At 34.5% G+C, this 23,899-nt stretch overlaps 1 protein-coding gene across 3 annotated transcripts in view; it reads right to left on the bottom strand.

Annotated features, from left to right (window-relative positions):
- Positions 1 to 23,899, bottom strand: part of GSK3B (glycogen synthase kinase 3 beta) — a 208,073-nt gene that overhangs the window by 59,387 nt on the left and 124,787 nt on the right. For all 3 annotated transcript variants that reach the window (XM_036111758.2, XM_036111756.2, XM_036111759.2), the window contains exons 5-7: positions 20,890 to 21,020; positions 16,884 to 16,990; positions 6,927 to 7,024 (exon numbers count right to left, since the gene is read on the bottom strand). In XM_036111758.2, coding sequence (XP_035967651.1) covers positions 6,927 to 7,024; positions 16,884 to 16,990; positions 20,890 to 21,020 — 336 coding nt within the window. The remainder of the gene's footprint in view (positions 1 to 6,926; positions 7,025 to 16,883; positions 16,991 to 20,889; positions 21,021 to 23,899) is intronic.

The raw sequence follows: 23,899 nt of genomic DNA on the forward strand, positions 1-23,899 counted from the left end.
TGTCATTCTCAAGTCAAAAGATGAATTGGGTCACATTGCCAGGAAACCACTTTCCATACCTATGGTGTACAGAGATTTAACCAAGTACAAGTAAGTTACTGTACTGCCAGTAAAATTTCATAGTAGTAAGTTGAAACTGATATTTCTTTTGGTCTATGGAAAACACTACTTAATGTAAAAATGCAGATGAGCAATTACATTAAAATAATTATTTAATGTCTCCTTTACCCACTTACTTTAAAAAATGCTGACATCATATTTACTGTACAGTTACCAAAAAGTGTAACCATAGTATCTTGTACTATTATAGGGATATTTAACCTAGGGTTCCTGGATGAGCTTCAGAAAGCCCAAGAATCACCTGAAATTATATGTAAAATTCTGGTATGTATGCATTTTTCTGGAGGAGAGTCCACTGCTATATACAGATTTTCAAAGTGGTCCATGATCCAAAAGTTATTAAAAATTGCTGCTCCAGTCAGTAACAAATATGGAAAATTTCAATAATAAAAGAATGAATTAAGCAATCAAATGTTTTGTTTATAATTTACATACAATCTATATTACAAGTAAAAGTGTATACCACAATGTATAATGGGGTATACTTACATGCTCTGGAAAGTGGAAAAAAGAGACAGAATTAAGTTTAATATATTGTTCCTGTAGTCTGTTACCAACACAAGAGCTCTTTAATATAAGAAATGTCACATGATTAAACTCCAAATGCATGTTAGCGAGACACATCATGGATCCATCATCAAAAATCTTAGGAAAATAAGTATTTTTTATACTTATTAAACTCTGGTTTAATTAATACCTTAAAGCTCTGTCTGAGAGACTATCTGATAGTGAAAATGTTAAGCCAGGAAAGGAGAATGTGTGCATACAGGTGCTGAACAAGCCATAATATGGGGATAGGATAACTGAAAATCTAAAACATTTGCTAACCAAAGATAGTGAAAGTTAAGGTTGAGCTGTACTTGAAAGCAAAGAAATACACCATTATAACTTTGATTACTTCACATGAAGCACAATTAGACCTAGTCCAAAGACATCTCAAACTGATCTGGTATATTCATTACAGTAAGAGTCAGGGGATTTTACCTTTAGTTTGTGATCACATTTTTTTTTAACACTAATATATAATAAATATGGTTCAGTCAGTTCTGGATATCAAGTTGACATAAGGATTGTATTTTTCCCCAGAGCTATAAAATTCTATAAGCAGAGGACACCAATTTACTAAAGATTAATCAGATAGAATTCTTCTATCACCCAACCTCTCCTGGATATTGTGGTGGTGGTAATCATCATCATTTTCCTAGGATTAATGTAAGGATTAAATGTGGTATTGTATGTCCAGTGCTTAGCTCAGTGCCTGATGCAAAGTAAAGTCTCAGTGGGTGGCAGCTTTTGTGATTAGCAGTAGTTTCCCAATATTTGAAAATGCAGACTTTTGAAGAGCCAAGTAATCACTGGTATCTTTGTCTAAATTATACTATAAACAGCAATAAGTCAAACTGGAAGATCAGGAAAACAATTATTTAGACAAACATTTATAATAAAATGTGGCTCTCTTAATATGTTTTTATTTGTCTGCTAACAAAAGATTCCAGCACAAAACAATTGAAAACATTTTTGTTTTCATAGTCTCTGTGACTGCTAAAAGATAAGACTGAAAAAAATCAATATCACAGAACAATAAAAAGTGAAAATCCTCTCCTTTTCCTCTCCTCTTAATTCCACTCTCCACTGCTAAATCTTTTTTTCTTCTAAATCTTTCTCTACTAATAGGCATCATAAGAAATGAAGTCTATCTACTTAGCTGTAATAACATAATCAAAAGATTATTTGGATCTTACTGTTTCCTACTTTCAAATTCTTAAATAAAGCTTCTACTAGAGATAAGATTTTATTAGTTCTGACCTATGTAAGAGCTACCTAGGCAAATATTTGAGTAATTACTGCTAAGAGAAATTAAACAACAATTTAGTAAAGTTGTTTTACAAAATAAATTAAGTAACTTTAATTGCCTTATAACAATTTTATTACCATAAATAATTTAAGTATCTATATGTTTAATGTCATGTTTTTCTAAAAGAGATATATCCAAATCTAAAACTTATGGAAGCTGGGGCGCCTGGGTGGCTCAGTTGGTTAAGCAGCTGCCTTCGGCTCAGGTCATGATCCCGGGGTCCTGGGATCGAGCCCCGCATCGGGTTCCCCGCTCAGTGGAGAGTCTGCTTCTCCCTCTCCCTCTGCCTGCCTCTCTGCCTACTTGTGCTATCTCTCTGTCAAATAAATAAATAAAATCTTAAAAATAAATAAATAAATAAAACTTATGGAAGCTATACTGAAATTCTATCATCAAGAGGTGGGACTCTAATTCTGCTCTAAAACTTTTCCATTAGAAAGCAATGGTCAAATTATTACTAAGCAGAAGTAAATGTTTATGGAATAAATAAAGGGATATCTCTAGGGACACTAATTAATTTAAAATTTGAAATTCTACCAAAAAATTGGTTTCTTTCAAACTTTTAGCTTTGTGATATTTTAATACAGAAATTGAACTTTGCACTGGGTTCACCTTTCCTTACTTGAAATTCGTATTTTAGAATTTGGAGGGGGGAAAAGAAACTACTAGTAAAATTTATAGCATTCCCAGGTCCAGAGCTTCACAGAATGCTTCAACTTCAATTCATTTGGGGAATACAGGGTACATTTGTCATTTACATAAGTTAATGATCAAATCTTTGAGAAGTCAAATATATCATGTAATTTCTCTTCAAGGCAATAATATATCACTTTACCTTGATAATGCTATTCTTCTCAATACCAATTATGTAATTCAGAATACAATCATACATCAGAATCTATATAGTCATTTTCAAAGATCACTTAGTCAAAATATACTTCTTGTGAGAAATGGATTATTTAGTAAAAAAGTCTACAAAACAGATGGCATTTTTGTTTAAACATATACATGCACAGAAAAGGATATAAAAATATTTATAGAAGTTATTTTTCATGATGTGCCAGAACAGTGACTGTTTTTGTTCTTTTCTTTATATTTGTATGCCTGTGTTTTCTCAGTCTTCTGAACCAAGCATAGAAAATACAGCATAATTATTAAAAAAAAAAAAAGTTATTGTCATTAAAAAAAACTACCTCCCCTTCAAGTTTTCAGAATACTCTTTTCTAAATAACTATATTGCTATGACTGATAGCAGAGGTGCCATGGGACAATGCTATGTCACCAAACCTATGTTTGCGAAACTCCTGGTACAGGGTCTCCCAAAATACTATATTTTTCATCAGATATCTGAAACCACATCAGATATTTCTTGAGGTTATTTTGACTAGTATTTTAAGGAAGAATTTAAGAAAAAAAAATTTTATTTGAGAAGTCCCTGGCATAATGAAATCCTGTTCTAGCAATCCTATGTATGAAATCAACCTCAGAAAGTTTAGTGTACATTTCATGCTTACAAATGATTTTTCAAGACTTTCAGTTCCATTCTGCTTTATACTTTTAACTTATTCGACGATAACATAATTGGATTTATCCTAAATATTTTGCAAAAGTCTTCTTACTAGAGGGTAGGGAGAGAGGAGTTAAAAAGGTTGGTTAGAATGAGATGAAGTTAGCTCAGTTTATAAAACTGTGTTACTCATGCTAAAAATTATTGGCATGGACATCTGAGTCAATAAAATTTAATGAACAACATATACAACAATCACAACTTTCCTTATTAATTCCTAGGTAATTCCAAATTCATGAATGAACAATGCCTGTCTTGCAGCTTAATTCAATTTAAATCTTTATTGGAAACTATTCTGGTGCCCTTGGATAATGAAACACAATAATAAAGAAAGTCCCTGCTCAGAAAATTTATAAAGTAATGAGGCAAGTCTACCACATATAAAATACTTGAAGTCTGCTGGGTGATTGTTCATTTTTTGCATAAACTCAGATTCAGAGAGAAGAATTTACTGGGGGGTTCAGCTACCTCCAGATACTCCAAAGGAATCCCCATGAAATTTTAAAGGGAGAAAGTAGCAGAAAATAACAGATTTTCATGGATTCCCTAATTACTATTACCTCAAAAAAACTGAGAATTGAATTGGGCACCTACAAGACCACATTTCATGTAAAATTCAAATCTATTCTTGAACTCCTGATTAGCAATAATGACAATATTTGTTTAAAATGAAAAATGTGTTTAGTAACCCTTAACTTTGAAAGCTAACTTACACAACTTCTTTTCTAATTTACAACTTAGATGAGGAAAACTAGAATAGTTACATCAGAATTAGTTATGAATTTTTATTTCAATGAAACATCACAGATATCAAATACTTAGGGAACAGAAATACAGGATCAACAAGATATTAGAACTATATTAAACACATACACAAAATCTGTACAAAGTTTATTAACCTCCATGCGACAGGATTTAGAGTCATGCTACTCACACACCACAACACAATGTCTATTAATCTCAATGTAATGTATAAATTTCAGGTCACCAAACAGGTGGCAAACTAATACTGGAATTTCATTTATTCTGGGCAGTTACACTTAAAACTGTAAAACAGATCAAGAAGCTGGATATTCCAAAGTGCCCTGGGATCCTAATTCTCTTATTTCATATCACCTTCAAAACGTATAGACAGTGATCCTGGAACTACAGCAGGGTTGTGACTATGTTTCTTACATATAAATGCAAGATGACAAGATAACACATAAATGAAAAGAATGTTTTGTTTTAGAGTTGACCTACTACTACAAATTGATCACGGACAACTTACAACAAATAAGCCCTAAATGAAAATGAAGTCTTAAACCATCAATAACAAACTGACAGTTTCTACTATTAAATAAGTACAAACCAAGGAGGAAACTGAATTAAAAGGACTGTAATGGTGGTGCAAAAAGCTCTAGATATAAAGGTATGTAAGATATGATGGCAAGTATGAGATAGAGACTTCTCACAGATGGCTACTTAGCTTCATGAGTAATTTCATTTGTATCATGTATGAACTGAAATTAATGACAAACAATAAATCATCACAAAGTTCTAAACTATAATCCACAGAAAAGCAACATAATTCTAATAAGCTAAACATAAATGACAAATAGAATAGCAATATGCCCAGAGAATTATAGCTTGGTGAGCTCAAGTACATCAGGTGAAAGCCTGCGGATTAAAGAAATTCTGAATTTCAAACTATGGCCCAATCTCCTGTTTTTGTTGGGCCTATGAACTAAGAATTGATTTTACAGATAATAATTTGCAATCAATTTGATGATAGAGAATACTAACTTTGAATCCCAATTAAAAGAAATGTTACAGCCCCCCTCCAAGGAATTCCAGTCTTCTAATTAGTAGATCTGTATTAAAAAAAATTTGTACTCAATTATTATTGTATTTTTAATTTCCTCAATGAAAAATTTGCAGAAATTTGTTTTCTCTTGTTGCACATCTCTATGATATCCTTGATTTGTGTTTTAGCCCACAAAGCCTAAAATATTTTATCTAGCCCTCTGAAGAAAAAGTCTGCCAACCCTTGTATTAGAATATTAATTTGAATAATGGGGAATGGGCTTTTAGGAAACCAAATGACCAAACCATTTGAACTTAGATCTGAGTGTAGTGTGGGAATCAGAAAGTAGATCTGATGGACAAAGGTTAAAGTTAAATTTGAAACTAAAAGACGGTTACCCCAAAAAGACTGCAAATACCACAGAGGTCTCAGGTGCAAATCATAAAAAAATCATATGGATAGTGAGGAAGATTTTTGATCACACGCTGGTCTTTTCAACCATACTTGCACACATTAATATTTAGCAAAATCGCCTTACCAAATGTAACATATTTTTATAGAATGAAGTATAAGCAGTTTTAAGTAACATAATCATAGTCCTGTGTACAACTGATAAAAGCTACTGAGGAGTTATGGCTCAGCAAAGAAAAATTAAATTCAAGGTGTCTAGATACAGAGCAGAATGAATCCCACAGTAGCGTTTTGATGTTGGAAGTATTTAAGGAAAACACTGGAAATCCATCTGTCAGGACTATAACTAAGATGGTTCTTTCATTGTTTGGAGAATTGGACTACATGACCTCTAAGAAGATTTTCAATTTAACATTTCTAAGAAATATTTAGAAAATCAAGACTAAAACCCAAAAGACAGTAGGTGTTGTTGCTCTGGACAAACTGTAACCTTAGAATGAAGCAATCTACTGATCATAATATACAGACACTAGATTTTTTTTTAAGGGGGTGGGAACTTTAAGGTCTCAAATATTAAAAACTTTTAAAAATTACATTTAAAAAATCAATTAAAATCTCAGCCTTAGTGTTCTTAAGAGACAATATTAATTCCAAGGTAATAATATTTTAAATCTGGTGTTGTTAATAAAAGTGCTGATAAGATCTAATAAATAAAATTATATTAAACTCATAAGTCAATATTCTGCTTCTGTTAGTGGTGTGCTTATACAAGTAGATACTCATTCTTTCATTTTACAAATATTTATATATTGAAAAATATAAGCATCATGTGCTCAGCAGAATATTAGGAGCAGAGGACATAGTGAGCAAAAATACACATAGTTTGTGCTTTTATTTGGTTTATATACATTTTAGTGATCTTATGGCTTTTAAGTACTTTAAATAACAAATATATCCATTTTTTTGCATCAGATATCTAAAACACCTTTTATAGGATCATATAACAGAAGAGTTAACTCAATTAGAAACCAAAAGGCTGTGTTCTTATACCTCCTCTATAGCTGACCTTTTTATGTGATCTTGGATAACTTTCTCCATTTTTTAAGTTTTTCATGGGTGTGAGTGATACGGATTCTTAGAATAACAATAAATTCACTGCAGTTCAAAAATTGATTCAAACTTCTCACCTTGATTATTTCCACCAATTGATCCACACCACTGTCCCCTGGAAATATTGGTTGTCCTAGCAACAGCTCAGCCAACACACAGCCTGCAGACCATACGTCTGTAAAGAAAAGAAAACAAGAGTTACTAATGCTTGTAGCTTAAGTTGCATTGAAAACTATCTGTATACATTTCCTAATTTTACTTTGATCACAGAGTAAATATCACAGGCAAAAAACTGTACAACCCAAAACTGAGGGAAGAAAGTCATCAAATTATCCCTAAAGTGTTAAACTTACCAAAGAGGAAACAAGGCCAATAAGAAAATTCCAACAAAGGGTTAAAGTCCATTTAATTATCAAGTATCAGGTGTTCAAATCTTCAACAACCAAGACAGGGGATTATAGCACCAAAACATAGGGCATGATTATCTAATCATACCTTAAAATAAGTCAAAGTGATACAACCTGTGTACATTGGCAGTGCTTACAAAATAGGCACAAAGGTTCAATCTCTATACATAGAGTTTTAAGCCAATGCAAATTCTTTTTTTTAATTTAATTTTATTATGTTAGTCACCATTCATTACATCATTAGTTTTTGATGTAGTGGTCCATGATTCATTGTTCGCATATAACACCCAGTGCTCCATTTAATACGTGCCCTCCTTAATACCCATCACAGGGCTAACCCATCCCCCCACCCCCCTCCCCTCTAAAACCCTCAGTTTGTTTCTCAGAGTCCATAGTCTCTCATGGTTCATCTCCCCATCTGGTTCCCCCCCTTCATTTTTCCCTTCCTACTATCTTTTTTTAACATATAATGTATTATTTGTTTCAGAGGTACAGATCTGTGATTTATCAGTCTTACACAATTCACAGCGCTCACCATGGCACATACCCTCCCCAATGTCTATCACCCAGCCACCCCATCCCTCCCACCCCCCACCACTCCAGCAACCCTCAGGTTGTTTCCTGAGATTAAGAATTCCTCATATCAGTGAGATCATATGATACTTGTCTTTCTCTGACTGACTTATTTCGCTTAGCATAATACTCTCTAGCTCCATCCACGTCGTTGCAAATGGCAAGATTTCTTTCTTCTTTTTGATGGCTGCATAATATTCCAGTGTATATGTGTGTGTGTGTGTGTGTGTGTGTGTGTGTGTACATATATATATACACACACTCAATATATATATATATATATATATATATATATATATATATATATATACACACCACATCTTTATCCATTCATCTGTTGATGGACATCTAGACTCTTTCCATACTTTGGCTATTGTGGACATTGCTTCTATAAGCATTGGGGTGCACGTACCCCTTTGGATCACTACATTTGTATCTTTGGGGTAAATACCCCGTAGTGCAATTGCTGGGTTTAGGGTAGCTTTATTTTCAACTTTTTGAGGAACCTCCATACTGTTTTCCAGAGCGGTTGCACCAGCTTGCATTCCCACCAACAGTGTAGGAGGGTTCCCCTTTCTCTGCATCCTCACCAACATCTGTCGTTTCCTGACTTGTTAATTTTAGCCATTCTGACTGGTGTGAGGGGGTATCTCATGGAGGTTGTGATTCGGATTTCCCTGATGCTGAGTGATGTTGAGCACTTTTTCATGTGTCTGTTGGCCATTTGGACGTCTTCTTTGCAGAAATGTTTGTTCATGTCTTCTGCCCATTTCTTGATTGGATTAGTTGCTCTTTGGGTGTTGAGTCTGATAAGTTCTTTATAGATTTTGGATACTAGCCCTTTATCTGATATGTCACTTGCAAATATCTTCTCCCATTCTGTCGGTTGTCTTTTGGTTTTGTTGACTGTTTTTTTTGCTGTGCAAAAGCTTTTTATCTTGATGAAGTCCCTATAGTTCATTTTTGCCCTTGCTTCCCTTGCCTTTGGCGATGTTTCTAGGACGAAGTTGCTGAGGCTGAGGTCAAAGAGGTTGCTGCCTGTGTTCTCCTCTAGGATTTTGATGGATTCCTGTCTCACATTTAGGTCTTTCATCCATTTTGAGTCTATTTTTCTCTGTGGTGTATGGAAATGGTCCAGTTTCATTCTTCTGCATGTGGCTATCCAATTTTCCCAACACCATTTGTTGAAGAAACTGTCTTTTTTTCCATTGGACATTCTTTCCTGCTTTGTCGAAGACCAGTTGACCATAGAGTTGAGGGTCCATTTCTGGGCTCTCTATTCTGTTCCGTTGATCTATGCGTCTGTTTTTGTGCCAGTACCATACTGTCTTGATGATGACAGCTTTGTAATAGAGCTTGAAGTCCGGAATTGTGATGCCACCAGCTTTGCCCTTCTTTTTTCAAAATTCCTCTGGCTATTCGGGGGTCTTTTCTGATTCCATACAAATTTTAGGATTATTTGTTCCATTTCTTTGAAAAAAGTGGATGGTACTTTGATAGGGATTGCATTAAATGTGTACATTGCTCTAGGTAGCATTGACATCTTCACAATATTTGATTTTCCAATCCATGAGCATGGAACGTTTTTCCATTTCTTTGTGTCTTCCTCAATTTCTTTCATGAGTATTCTATAGTTTTCTGAGTACAGATACTTTGCCTCGTTGGTTAGATTTACTCCTAGGTATCTTATGTTTTTGGGTGCAATTGTAAATGGGATCGACTCCTTAATTTCTCTTTCTTCTGTCTTGTTGTTGGTGTGCACACTGATTTCTGTGCATTGATTTTATATCCTGCCACTTTACTGAATTCCTGTATGAGTTCTAGCAGTTTTGGGCTGGAGTCTTTTGGGTTTTCTACATAAAATATCATATCATCTGCAAAGAGTGAGAGTTTGACTTGTTTGCCGATTCGGATGCCTTTTATTTCTTTTTGTTGTCTGATTGCTGTGGCTAGGACTTCTAATACTATGTTGAATAGCAGTGGTGATAGTGGACATCCCTGTCGTGTTCCTGACCGTAGGGGAAAAGCTCTCAGTTTTTCCCCATTGAGAATGATATTCGCTGTGGGTTTTTCATAGATGGCTTTTATGATATTGAGGTATGTACCCTCTAACCCTATACTGTGAAGAGTTTTAATCAAGAAAGGATGCTGTACTGTCAAATGCTTTTTCTGCAATGCAAATTCTGATAAAAAATTTTAAGCCTTAAATGGTTGGCTTTTGTGTTGTTATATGATTGATGGAGAAATGCATTATATAAATATATTATCATTTTTAAATGCAAAGACAGAGGAATAAATTTTATTTCACAAATCCAAAAGAATAGAAAAGGAAGGAAAACTTAGAAATTCATTCTATGAGGCCAGCATTATCCTGATACCAAAACCACATAAAGACTCCCATAAAAAAGAGAACTACAGGACAAGATCCCTGATGAACATGGATATAAAAATTCTCAATGAAATACTAGCAAACTGAATCCAACAATACATTAAAAAAATAATTCACCACATTCGAGTGAGATTTATTCCTGGGTTGCAAGTATGGTTTAATATTCACAAATCAATCAACTTGATACACTACATTAGTAAAAGAAAGGATAAGAACCATATGATCATTTCAATAGATGCAGCAAAAGTATGTGACAATGTAGAACATCCATTCATGATAAAAACTCTCCATAAAGTAGGTTTAGAGGGATCATACCTCACACAATATAGGCCCTATATGAAAAACCCACAGCTTTTTCCCTATGGTGAAGAACAAGACAGGGATATCCACTCTCACCACTGGTATTTAACATAGCGCTGGAAGTCCTAGCCACAGCAATCAGACAACAAAAAGAAATAAAAGGCATCCACATTGGCAAGGAAGAACTAAAACTTTCATTATTTGCAGATGACATGATACTCTATATAGAAAACCTGAAAGATTCCACCAAAAAGTGTTAGAACTGATGAAGAAATTCAGTAAACTCACAGGATAAAAAAATCAATGTACCACAATCTGTTGCATTTTTATGCACCAATAATGAAGGAGCAGAAAGAGAAATTAAGGAATCGGTCCCATTTGCAATTGCTCTAAAAACCAGAAGAATAAAACTAACTAAAGATGTAAAAGATCTGTACTCCGAAAACTATAAAAGACTGGGGAAAGAAACTGAAGATGACACAAAGAAAAGGAAAAACATCCCACGCTCATGCATCAGAAGAACAAACATTGTTGAAATGTCTATACTACCCAAATCAACATTTAATGCAATCCCTATCAAAATACCACCAGCATTTTTCACAGAGCCAGAACAAACAATCCTAAAACTTGTAGGGACCACAAAAGACCCTAAATAGCCAAAGCAAACTTGAAAAAGAAAAGCAAAGCTGAAGACATCACAATTCTGACTTTAAGTTATATTACAAAGCTGTAGTGATCAAAACAGTATGGTACTGCCACAAAAATAGACACATAAATCAACAGAACAGAAAACCCAGAAATGAACCCACAAGTATATGGTTAATTACTCCTCGACAAAGCAGGAAAGAATATCCAATGGGGAAAAAATGGTCTCTTCAACAAATGCTGTTGGGAAAATTGGAGAGCAACATGTATAAGTGTGAAACTGGACTTTCTTACATCAAACACAAAAATAAATTCAAAATGGATTAAAGATCCAAATGTGAGACCTGAAACCATAAAAATCCTAGAGAAGAACATAGGCAGTAATCTCTTTGACATCAGCCATAGCAACTTCTTTCTAGATATGTCTCCTGAAGCAAGGGAAACAAAAGCAAAAATAAACTATTGGGACTTCATCGAAATAAAATGCTTCTGCACAGTGAAGGAAACAATCAGCCAAATTAAAAGGCAGCCTACTAAGTGGGAGAAGGTATTTGCAAATGGCAGATCTGATAAAAGTTAGTGTCCAAAATATATGAAGAACTTATAAAACTCAACACAGAAAAAATAAATACTCCAATTAAAAAATGAGCAGAAGACATGAACAGACATTTTCCCAAAGATATACAGATAGCCAAAAGACACACGAAAAGATGCTAAACATCACTGCTCATCAGAGAAATACAAATCAAAACTACAACGAGGTATCACCTCACATCTGTCAGAATGACTAAAGTCAACAACACAGGAAACAGGTGATGGCGAGGATGTGGGGAAAGGGGAACCCTCTTGCACTGTTGGCAGCAATGCAAACGGGTACAGTCACTCTGGAAAATAGTATGGAGTTTCCTCAAAAAGTTAAAAATAGAAAGAACTACCCCAAGATCCAGCAATTGCACTCTAGGTATTTACCTAAAGAATACAAAAATACTAATTCAAAAGGATACACACACCCCAATGTTTATAGCAGCATTATCTACAACAGCCAAATTATGGAACCACTGACTGATAATAGTCACACACACACACACACACACACACACACACACACACGATGGAATATTACTCAACCATAAAAAAGGAATGAAAATCTTGCCATTTGCAAAGACATGGATGGAGCAAGAGAGTATCATGCTAAGCAAAGTAAGTCAGAGAAAGGAAAATACCCTATGATTTCACTCATATATGGAATTTAAGAAACAAAATAAAGGGGGGGGGAGAAAGAGAGGCAAACAAAGAAACAGACTCTCAACTACAGAGAACAAACTGATAGTTATCAGAGGTGAGGTGGGTGGGGGGATGGGTCAAATAGGTGATGGGGTTTAAGGAGTATACTTGTGATGAGCATTGGGTTTTGTATGGAAGTGCTGAATCATGGTATTGCACACCTGAAACTAATATTACACTGTATGTTAAATAACTGGAATTTAAATAAAAACTTCAAAAAAAGACAAAAAGGGGGAAAATACTCGAAGAGGTCAAGGTTAAGATTATAGAGATAATCATTAATTTTCAATATGTAAATTTTGATGTTGTTGTGGCATATTCAGGTGGTAATGTGGATAAGAAGCTGACTATATATAGTATCTATAAAAAATAAAATTTATGTAAGTGTGAATTGCTTATTTTAGCCAACTAGAAGTTTTCTGTACTTAGTTTTTCAATAAATGAATTTTTCATGTTAAAAAAAAAGTACAAGGTGACAGGAGGTTAGGGAAAAGAAGAGCTGCATGATAGCAAAGGAAAAGCACAAAGGAAAATAAGAGATGTGAGAACAAGTATCAAGGTACATGAAAGCAAGCAGAGTCAGAAACCAAGCAGAAAGAGTAAGGAGAGAAAAAAATGTGGAAATACAAATGAGGAAAGAAAAAAAATGAAGTTAAGGAGGGATAATAAATCCAAATTTGGATGGGAATGTGAGATATGAGCCTGCCAGTGTCTTATTTTGTTGTAAAATTAAAACATTTTAAGGAAAACAAAACAAAACAAAATAACTCACTTTTAAGTCAAAGTGGAAACCTCAATCCTGAGAGTAAACTTTTAAAATAATTTAATTAGTAAGTTTTAATAATTTATAAATAAATTTAATTAAAAAATAATCTAAAGTATACAATCCTGGCTTACCCAAGATAGTCCTGGTTTAGATTTATTGTCCTGGGATAATTACTAATAGCATCCTCTTTCTCTTTTAAAAGTATTACCAAATAAGTTAAATTATATGGCCAATCTATTTATAGCCCACCATTAAGACTTTCTGCAAGGAAAAGCTAATTTGCAGTTTCTGGATGCCTGAGATTCCTGGGTTTTGTATGAACCAACAATCAAGAGCTTTAGAATTTGAGCATAAATCTTTGCTGGGCTTTCTCATCTACCAGTAAGAAAGGAGGATAATGGTGAATGGCATGGGGTCAACAAATAACTTAAGAGGTCTGATATGGTGAGATGCACTATCAAGAGGGATTAGAAATCCCTGCTCCAGTGACTTTTTACTGACATAAGAAAATAATGACAAAAAATTTATTTAAGAAATTCAAGTTGATTTTGTCCAGTTCCAAGCAATGATAACCAAGACACCTATTTTGCAAACACTGACCAAAAAGAGCCCTCCTTGATATACTAGGTAATTGCTAAATGAAGCAAATATCAAAACCTGCTAAGAAAACTTTACTTCTCTCAAAGCCAAGTAACACTAACTCTTAAGATGGAAGTGGAAAAGATATATATATTCATTAACATAAAGGCTTTATTTTGATCTAAGTTTAAAAATATGCCTTTACCTACCCAATTAGAAGGAAGGTAATATGTACTCATTTCTTTGTAATAGAGAATAATTCATCTCAGAATACAAGACTGGAAAAACTACAGGGAAATAATTAAATTTTCATTAAAAAACCATGGGAAATACTTTCTTAGACTGGATTTAGGTACAAATATGGGAGACAAAGAGTAAACCATGAAGGAACACTATTGTTTAGTGGTTGCCACAGACTAATAATCCTAAAATTCAGGTGGCAACTATACCAGTGGTCCTCAATGTTAACGCAGGCAAACTACCAAAATCAAGGTATTTATCATTCACTTTCTGGGAGATACCAAAAATCTCTTCTGTTCATACTAAATGGGACAAATGAATGATATTCTCCAAATAGAATAAAACAGGGTATAATAAAATAAGCACTTTGGTCCACTGACTTATCTGGTTATCTGGGGATTTCAAACAAAATAGTGTTCCGCTTCATACTTAACTCTAATTCCTGGTAAAAGTGATCTTTCAAGACCATTTAGTTTAACATATTTAATTCACAGATAAGCAAATTAAGGCACAATAAAGATCAGGGACTTGCCCAAAGTAAAGCTACTCAATAGCAGAGCTAGGCCTGGAACCCAATTTCAATACCCAATCAAGACACCACTATCTTGAATAAATGCCTCATTGTCAGAGAATAACTAACTGCTTCTTCAAGGGTCTATAAACTCAATTCTTTGTCCTGAAGAAGCCATTTGTTCTCTGCCATTTCTCAGTAAGACAATATAATCAGAGCCATGAGCCTGAGCTCTGGTTATATCCAAATAGGACAATAATCTACTCAGAACCAGCTATTCTTTCATTTCAAACATCACTGTTAAAAATATTTCTAAAATGTATCTGCATTAGTACACTTCTAAATACTTTTGTTTCTGTCTGTCTACAAATCATCCAGAGTCATGAGAGGAAATATCCAGGTCTAAAAAGGGAGGTCAAATCCAGGCTTATTAGGGTTCAAAAGATCAACGTTGAATCAGTGGCATATGGTGAGTCCTAAGCCTAGAAAGTCAGAATCTGGCATTAGCCATACAAAGGAGGTTACTGGAAATCAGACACTCATAATATCCAGAGAAGTGATTGCTAATAGAGAAAATGGACTAAAATGCCCATCTTTTGCTAGATGATTCCAAAGAACTGCTAAGGCACATGGACATTTATAGAAGTAATGCACTCTTAAGCAGGTCACGAGTTTTTTTATACATGCCTTATTAATGTGTCAGATGATATGGTCATGACTTTTTTAAAAGAAGCAAACTGCAGTTATTTTAGGCAACCCTGGCACAACTCATCCCAATATCGGGTATGCAGATGATCAGTATCATATACTTGAATAAAATATAAAGCAGCTGAAAAATCCAACATTTCCAAAGATAAAGGGCTGAAATTTGCTCTTGCGGAGAGTCAAGTTAACAAATACCATGAAATGAATACCATCTTCCATTTCTATAGTACTTTCACTAATATTTTATTTAATCTTCACAGCCACTCAGAAAGGTAGGTAGAACTATTAGCAATCTCCACTTCACAGCTTAGGTAAGTAGTAACAAACCTAGAACTCAAATCTAGTTCTACTCCAACCAAAATACCCTTTTTGCTATTTCTCATTTGTCCCTTAACACAGGCCACATAATAGCCATCATGAAACTTTCAGCATTACACACACACACACACACACACGAGATTATACCCTCTATCCTCCAGTGTAGCAGGTCTCAAAGCATGGTCTGCAGAGCCCTGGGCCTCCTGCACCTTTTTAGAGGTCCTAATGGGTAAAACTATTCTCATAAGAATACTAAGATATTATCCACCTTTTTCATTGTGTTGACATTTGCACTACTGGTGCAAAAGAAATGATGGGTAAAACTGTGGGTCCCTTGGCACAAATCAAATTGCTCTTTGGCATTTTGTCCTTTAGGCAAAATAAAAATGGTAATGCATTTCTGTTTAGAGGCCTGTGTTCATATCAGATAATTTCCACTTGTATTAAAAGACAAAAACTGTCCACATTCTGGTTTTTCTTAGTGTTCTGTAACCATGGTTGTTCTTTCTGGTTGGTTGGTTTGGTGTTTGCATGCTCTTGTTCCTGTTTTTGGACTAAGGGATTCTCTTCAGAAACAGTAAATAACAATAAAATAATTCTGACCTCCACCTGTACACCTAGCCTAAGGTGGCTCCTCCTTTCTTAGCTTTACTATTCATGCGCAGGTGATAGTACTATGCTCACTTCTGTTAGTAGGCTAAAATGGGGTAAAAGACGAGGTCATTGAAGACTGAAGCAAATCATCCCTATTCAATTTGTTGCTATCACTAAGATCTTTCATGAAGACTTCTACAGAATCAGTGGGTTTAGCCACTGATTTTTGTTGTTTTTTGTGACCTGACTTAAAAGTAAATAACCAACTGGGACAGCATAGTAGAAATGTCAACAACATGGCCATCCTATCATTTTCATCATCAATGTTATGGATGCAAATTCTCCAACTAGTGATTAAGCTCAGAAGTATTTCAGGAGAATTAAAATTTTAAAAAAGAAAAGATACACTTAGGATTTATTTGAAATTTTAAGTTAAAAACAAACGTAATCATAGTGGAACCATGCAATTATAAAGGAATAGCTTTATTATTCTCTCAAAAAATCCCAGAAACCTTAATATAAAATAGTAAATATACCTTGAATTCTGAGAGTTGACATTTAAAATACTCTACACATTTTTGCACATGAGTCTTTAAGGAGAAACAGACTTTAGGTCATTCCTATTTTTATAGTTAAGTGAAAGTAGAGATTAGTAATACCAAATTACTAAAAATAAGACGTAATAAATAATTACAAGCCATTATATTCATATTCGGTACTTACCTATACTAGAGGTATAATCAGTGGCTCCAAAGATCAACTCTGGTGCCCTATAGTACCGAGAACAGATATACGAAACATTGGGTTCTCCTCGGACCAGCTGCTTTGCACTAATAAAAAAAATAAAAAGCATAAATTTTTTAAACTAAGTGTAAACCTTAAAAGAACTTAAACTATCATTGACAACACTGAACACTTATCTAAGATTCCCACAATTAAATCACACAACATGCAAAAAAGAAAAATATGAACCATAACTACCTGACAAAAGATACAATTTTAATGTAACAGTAATTAAAAAAAAAAAAAAAACAGTAGCTTTTAAAGAATGCATTTGTCAACTGTCACCTAAGGAAAAAGAGACAAAGTTGTAAAAGGACAAATGCTGAACTTCTTGTTATCCTCTGTTCCTTGAATACTACCTCTAAAATATAAAGAAGGAAGGGCAGAAAAGTAGGAAGTACCTCCACCCACCAAAAAGCACAGTAACGGATTGTAAGAATGAATACTTCTTACCCGAGTTTTTTTTTTTTAAACAGAAACTGATTTATAATTTGACTTTGTAATTGATTTATAATTTGACTTCTGCATCAGAATAAATATCCCAAGGCTTACCCAATCTACTTTCTTTTTCCACTATGTTGGTCACTTTATTAATTGTCTAAATATTCATTACCCAATAATAAGATAGGTCCTCCCCTGTAGGTCAGAGATGATTCACAGCCTCTGAATTCTAACTCTGCTGTGGTAAATTTAGTTACATGTTCTCTAATCCAACTTTTCTTCAAAATACTTTGTGGCATGTATTTTAAACATTAAAGTAAGTTAAAATTTGTTTCTTTTGAGATGTCTCTCAAGATAATTTAAAGATACACTGAAATAAACTCCTGTAGAAGCTAACTACTTTGGCATATGAGGACAGCAAAGATAAATACAGGCAATAAACACAAACAACAAAATTAAAATAGTAAGAACATAAAAGTAACAAGGAAAGGGAAAATTTTGAGGTAAAGATATAGGAAATCAGAGCAGAGACAAATAAAAGTAGTCACAAAGGTTTCAAAGTTTGGGCTTTCTTTTCTTCCATTTATTTCTGGTCAATGATAACCCTTACCTTAACCTGTTCTTCCCTCATTACAAGTTTTGAAGGGGGGAGGCAGTTTATTTTTTAACCTTCTCCCCAAGTACTGACACACAGCACCACTTTCATAAATTAATAAATATCAATCCTTGATTTTTGGCTGTATGAAAATTAAGATACCTTTTCAGCTTAACTGATAAAACCATTCTACTTTATAAAGGGTTTTTTGTATTAAAAAGACAGATTCCAATTATATAGTCAGAAAATTCACTATAAGATAAAGAAGGTAATATTGGAAACTCTGCATCCTGTAGATTTCCTCAATACTTGATGAAGCTACTTTCTTTCTCTTCAGATGAGGCTGGAAGTTACTTCCCATCCTTTGAATGACCACAGATAGTTCTGAGAAAGCCCAGCTAGCCCTTTAGCTACTTCTAGGCCTGATTTCATCCAGTAAAAAAATCACTAGAAGAGAGTAATACTGTTTTGTTCAAGTCACCACCAACCTGGCACTAAGAATCTAAAGTGTATCTAAAAAAATAAAAATACAAAAAATAAAGTGTATCTAAAACTCTGCTTGCCCAAACCAACTGTTAAAAACAAACAAAAAAAGGCAGCTTTGTTATTAATCGGAGCTATTAAAAATGACCTATTACCATAGAAGTGAAATCCTCATTCTAAATATATTAGAACAAAGCGATTCCTATGTCCCAATAAAATGGTCCATAGCAGCAGTGTTTTGACACTATGGTGAGAACAGAAACTCCACTAAACTTGATGTCTCACTGTCTTTTTACAGTTCATACTAGTCAGTCACTGTCAGTGGGGAACATACCCCATAACAATAAAACTCATCTGATTTTAGCAGTATGTGTACTTTGTTTCAAGCATCAGATAAGAGTTTTGATTTAATATCCTTCACCTTTTCTTATAGTTGAAGAAGAGTTATAGCCTGCAAAATGAACTGAATCCTACAACAGGTGTCTGAGATCAGTTAACTGTAAAAAGGGGATAGTCTGAAGGAGCACTCCATTAGACTAAGAATTGATTCTGATAGAGCAGATGTGCTTGTTTTTCTGACACGCTAAAGAGACAGCCTATGGAAAATATATCTTATAATAAACCTAAAATTTAAACTGTGGGTTGATATAGAGTATTACAAAGAGGTAGAAATAGAGATATTAGGAGATGTGGGTCAATGAAAAGAATTTGTAAGGATGAAAAAAATTGGAGAGAATCCAAGTTATGTGGCAATGTATTAGGGACTGAGAGGAGAGAGGCTAATCTAGGTGGAAGAAGGTTAACTGAGTTACATGAGGATATAAGCTTGGTTTCATGTTGAAAGGATAGATCAAAGAAGCACAAGATGCTGAATACTATGAAGATAAAAAGGATGAAGTCTTATTACACAATATAATATTACCAAGGAATTAGTTTAAGGAAGCAAAGTGCACTGGAATTTGCAGAAAAGGAGAATAAGAGACTCAATTACAGAGGAAAAGGAAGAAAACACTGCTACTATAAGGTTAGCACTGAAGTGAAAAAGAATGCAGTAACAAATGCTAATATTTTTTAAAAAAATTAGTTCTGGGGCACCTGGGTGGCTCAGTAGGTTGAGCAGCAGACTCTTGGTTTTGGCTCAGGTCATGATCTTGGGGTCGTAAGACCAAGTCCCGCATTGGGCTCCCTGCTCAGAGCAGAGTCTGCTTGAGATTCTGTCTCTGTGTCCCTCCCTCCCTACCCCTGGCTTGCTCTCTCGCCGCCCCTTTCTCTCTAATAAATAAATAAAACCTTTAAAAAAATTAGTTCTTATTAAGAAAGGAATATAAACACATAATAAAACATTCAAACAATACGAAGTACTATCAATGAAAAAGCAAGTTTCCCAACCACACTATACTCCCTGTTTCCCTTCCTAGGGGCAATCAATGTTACGGGTTTATTAAGTATCATTCCGGAAATCAATAATCATTTATCTATATACATGTGGCTATGCTATGTTTTTAAAACACAAAAAGGAACAAACTTTATATAGTCTTGACCTTGTTTTTTTAATTTAATATTTCTTAGACATCATTCCTTATTTTACTGACATCATTCCTTTTAAATTCATAGACAGGGGCACCTGGGTGGCTCAGTTGTTAAGTGTCTGCCTTCAGCTCAGGTCATGATGATCCCAGGGTCCTGGGATCGAGCCCCACATTGGGCTCCCTGCTCAGCGGGAGGCCTGCTTCTCCCTCTCCCACTCCCCCTACTTGTGTTTCCTCTCTCGCTGTCTCTCTCTGTCAAATAAATAAAAATAAATAAATAAATAAATTCATAGACAGCTACCTCATTCTTTTTTTATAGTTGCATGTATTACGTTAAATGTGTATATGCTATAATTTATTTGGTCATTTTCCTACTGACATTTATTAACAATGTTATGATAAAAGTCCCTGTATATACACTATTTTAAAGTATTTCTAAGGGAATAATTCCTAACTAATTAAACTGCTGGATAAAAAACTATACATATTTATAATTCTAACAGAATTTACTAAACTACCCTCACAAGAATCTGTAACTAGTGCATACTGCCTGAATAAGGACTATGGTATTTTTGGACTGATATTGTAAAAGGCATATAGTTTTTTTTTTTTTTTTTTTTTTTAAGATTTTATTTATTTATTGGAGAGAGAGAGAATGAGAGACAGAGAGCATGAGAGGGAGGAGGGTCAGAGGGAGAAGCAGACTCCCTGCCGAGCAGGGAGCCCGATGCAGGACTCGATCCCGGGACTCCAGGATCATGACCTGAGCCGAAGGCAGTTGCTTAACCAACTGAGCAACCCAGGCGCCCAAGGCATATAGTTTTAAAAGAGCATATAGGGATGGAGGTTGGGATTGGGGAGGAGTGAAAGAAGGGAGAAGAAAAGAAAGCTAGCTTACCTTCCAAAGTCACAGAGTTTTAAGACAGCTGTATCAGGATCCAACAAGAGGTTCTGTGGTTTAATATCCCGATGGCATATTCCAAAGGAATGGATATAGGCTAAACTTCGGAACAGCTGATACATATACAACTGGAAAAAAACAGTAAAAATTAATTGAAGACTTGTCCCAAACAAATCAGAATCCTTAAGCAGTAAATAAAGTAACAGATTTTCAGAAAAGAACAGCACTCTATCTTTTAAGAGTTTCATGTCATTTATATATTAATTAGCTAATGAAAGTTGCATTAACCATGTTATATTTGCGCTATCCTTTAATAATTTAAAAAAGGAAATGTCACAATGTGCTTTATAATTTTTTATTTTACTGACATCTTACCTCAAGCCTCCTAAGATGGGCTTTTTAAAAAAATACAGATGGAAAACCCAGAAAGGTATTCCAGATCATGTGGTTACCAAGTAACCATGTTTAGACCAGAAGCCAAGTCTTCTGTTTCTTTAAGTTTACTATTCTTTGTAAGTATGTACAATTTCATCTTTAGAATAATATTTTTCTGAGATATCAGCCCTAGAGCTTATTGATACAGAGCCTGAGAAAACTCACATGTGAACTGAGAAAATCTATAACCAATGATCTATCAAGATATCAGTAACTATACCACTCTTCCTGTATTATCCTTCAGAAATAAGTAGACTTTAAAATGCTATTTAAAAACACATCCTTGCTGATTACTGACATCAAATTGAAGGGATATTTATTTCAATTCTATTATAAAAAAATACACTGAGAAACTGACTCTGCATGGAAGAAAGACTCAGACTCTAGCTGGGGAAGACAGGGACTCTATGAAGAAAGTGAGTATATCTTAATTCTGTTTATCCCAAGGTTGGTGTTTAAATTTTTCTGACTACTCACCTTCTGACCTCTACCTCAAAGTTATATATCATGGAAAGAATTTTTGAAATGAGTCAAATGCAAGGATACCAGTATCTTGGTTAAAACAACAACAACAAAGACAGACAAAGGTCAGAAAAAGTACTGACAGAACACACCATCTTCAGAGGCTACTGCTAAGACTTAGTAGTTTCTTGAAGTTAACGTGAGGCCTACTTTCCTTCAAACAGGCACTGATGAAAACTATAGACAGTTGAATTTCAGTATATCCTTAATGTTATACTGAACTAACGCTGGAAAAGTTTAAGCCTTTTTATTTTTATTTATTTTTTTTTTAAAAGATTTTATTTATTTATTTAATTGACAGAGAGAGAGAGACACAGCGAGAGAGGGAACACAAGTAGGGGGAGTGGGAGAGGGAGAAGCAGGCTTCCGGCTGAGCAGGGAGCCCAATGGGGACTCGATCCCAGGACCCTGGGATCATGACCTGAGCCGAAGGCAGTCGCTTAACCAACTGAGCCACCCAGGCGCCCCTGTTTAAGCCTTTTTAAAAAAGCATGATGTAAAATGTATAAATGAGATCTTCAATAAGGTCAGCATTTTGTCCCCAGAGTTAGAATTAAGGGATTTAAGCCCATATAACTCTTTAAAAGCTTCCTAATTCTATCATGGTATTATTATTGTTCACAGAATCCATCTCCAAGTCCTAAAGCTTGCTCTCAGAGTTCTAAAAGTTTAATTTACTACCATTAAGAAAATAAGCTCCAATAAGAAATTAAATTCACAGGCATTAATTTACTAAAGGAGAGATTTTACTCATTCTATGTCAGGGCGCTAATGTCTGGGTCAGCAATAATCAGTGGGAAAAAATGTTTTCTTTGTCAAAAATGCTTAAGAGCTTGAGGTGTCTTTTTACTACATTCATTCATCTGAAAGATCTACTCTGTATCCATTCTCCTCACTTCATCTTTTGAAAAGATAAAGAAGAAATATGAGTTTGAGGTGTCTTTTTACTACATTCATTCATCTGAAAGATCTACTCTGTATCCATTCTCCTCACTTCATCTTTTGAAAAGATAAAGAAGAAATATACAATTTCATATCTATTTTGTTTCTGACTCTGTAAAAGTATATTTACAGGAAAAAGGAGAGGCCTTCTATACTATCAAGATAGCAATAACAATAACAAGAAAAATAACTTATCATGTGCCAGCCACTATTTTAGGTGCTTTGCATGTATTTTCATTTAATCTTTATGCAACAGGTATCACTATTATTTTTGTTTTACATATAAAGTACCTGAGGCACAGAAGGTAAGCAATTTATCCAAATCAGATACTAAGTATTCTATAGCAGCTTGGGTAAGTATACCTCTTTAATAATGATTTCTGTATTTTATCATATTTTTATTCTATTAAATAAAAGTGTAAATGGGCGCCTGGGTGGCTCAGTCGTTAAGCATCTGCCTTCGGCTCAGGTCATGATCCCAGGGTCCTGGGATCGAGCCCCCGCATTGGGCTCCCGGCTCAGCGGAAAGCCCGCTTCTCCTCTCCCACTCCCCCTGCTTGTGTTCCCTCTCTTGCTGTGTCTCTCTCTGTCAAATAAATGAATAAAATCTTTAAAAAAAAAAAAATATATATAATATACTCAACTTCCCCAGAAAAAGTGAAAAAGTGGACGTCAAACAATTACAAAGGACGGTAGCTGCCATTCTGGTGACATGTATGCTAAACAAGTCCTTATTAGATGGTGAGGTACATGAAGGCAAGAGTATACGCATTTATTGCTTTTACTTCCATCTCCCAATCCAATATTTTTCACAAAAAATAGTTTTTATAAAACTAGGTAGAACGAATACCTGAACGAGATCAACATCAATTTCAGACAATGTTTTTATCTTTTTTAGACTCTTAAACATAAGAACAGATTTGCGTCCTACACGAACAATAGGCCAACAGCTCAGACTCTGGAAGGGCTGTGGTTATATAAAAGAACCATCTTTTAAAAAAAAAAAACAAAAAAACCCGAACCATCTTCTTTTCCAGAAGGGGGAAAAAGGAGTGTTCTAACTTTCTTTGTATGCCAACTTCGATATGCGTAATAACCTTATTTTCTT

This window comes from Halichoerus grypus, chromosome 1, assembly GCF_964656455.1.
Source record: "Halichoerus grypus chromosome 1, mHalGry1.hap1.1, whole genome shotgun sequence".
Lineage (NCBI taxonomy): Eukaryota > Metazoa > Chordata > Mammalia > Carnivora > Phocidae > Halichoerus > Halichoerus grypus.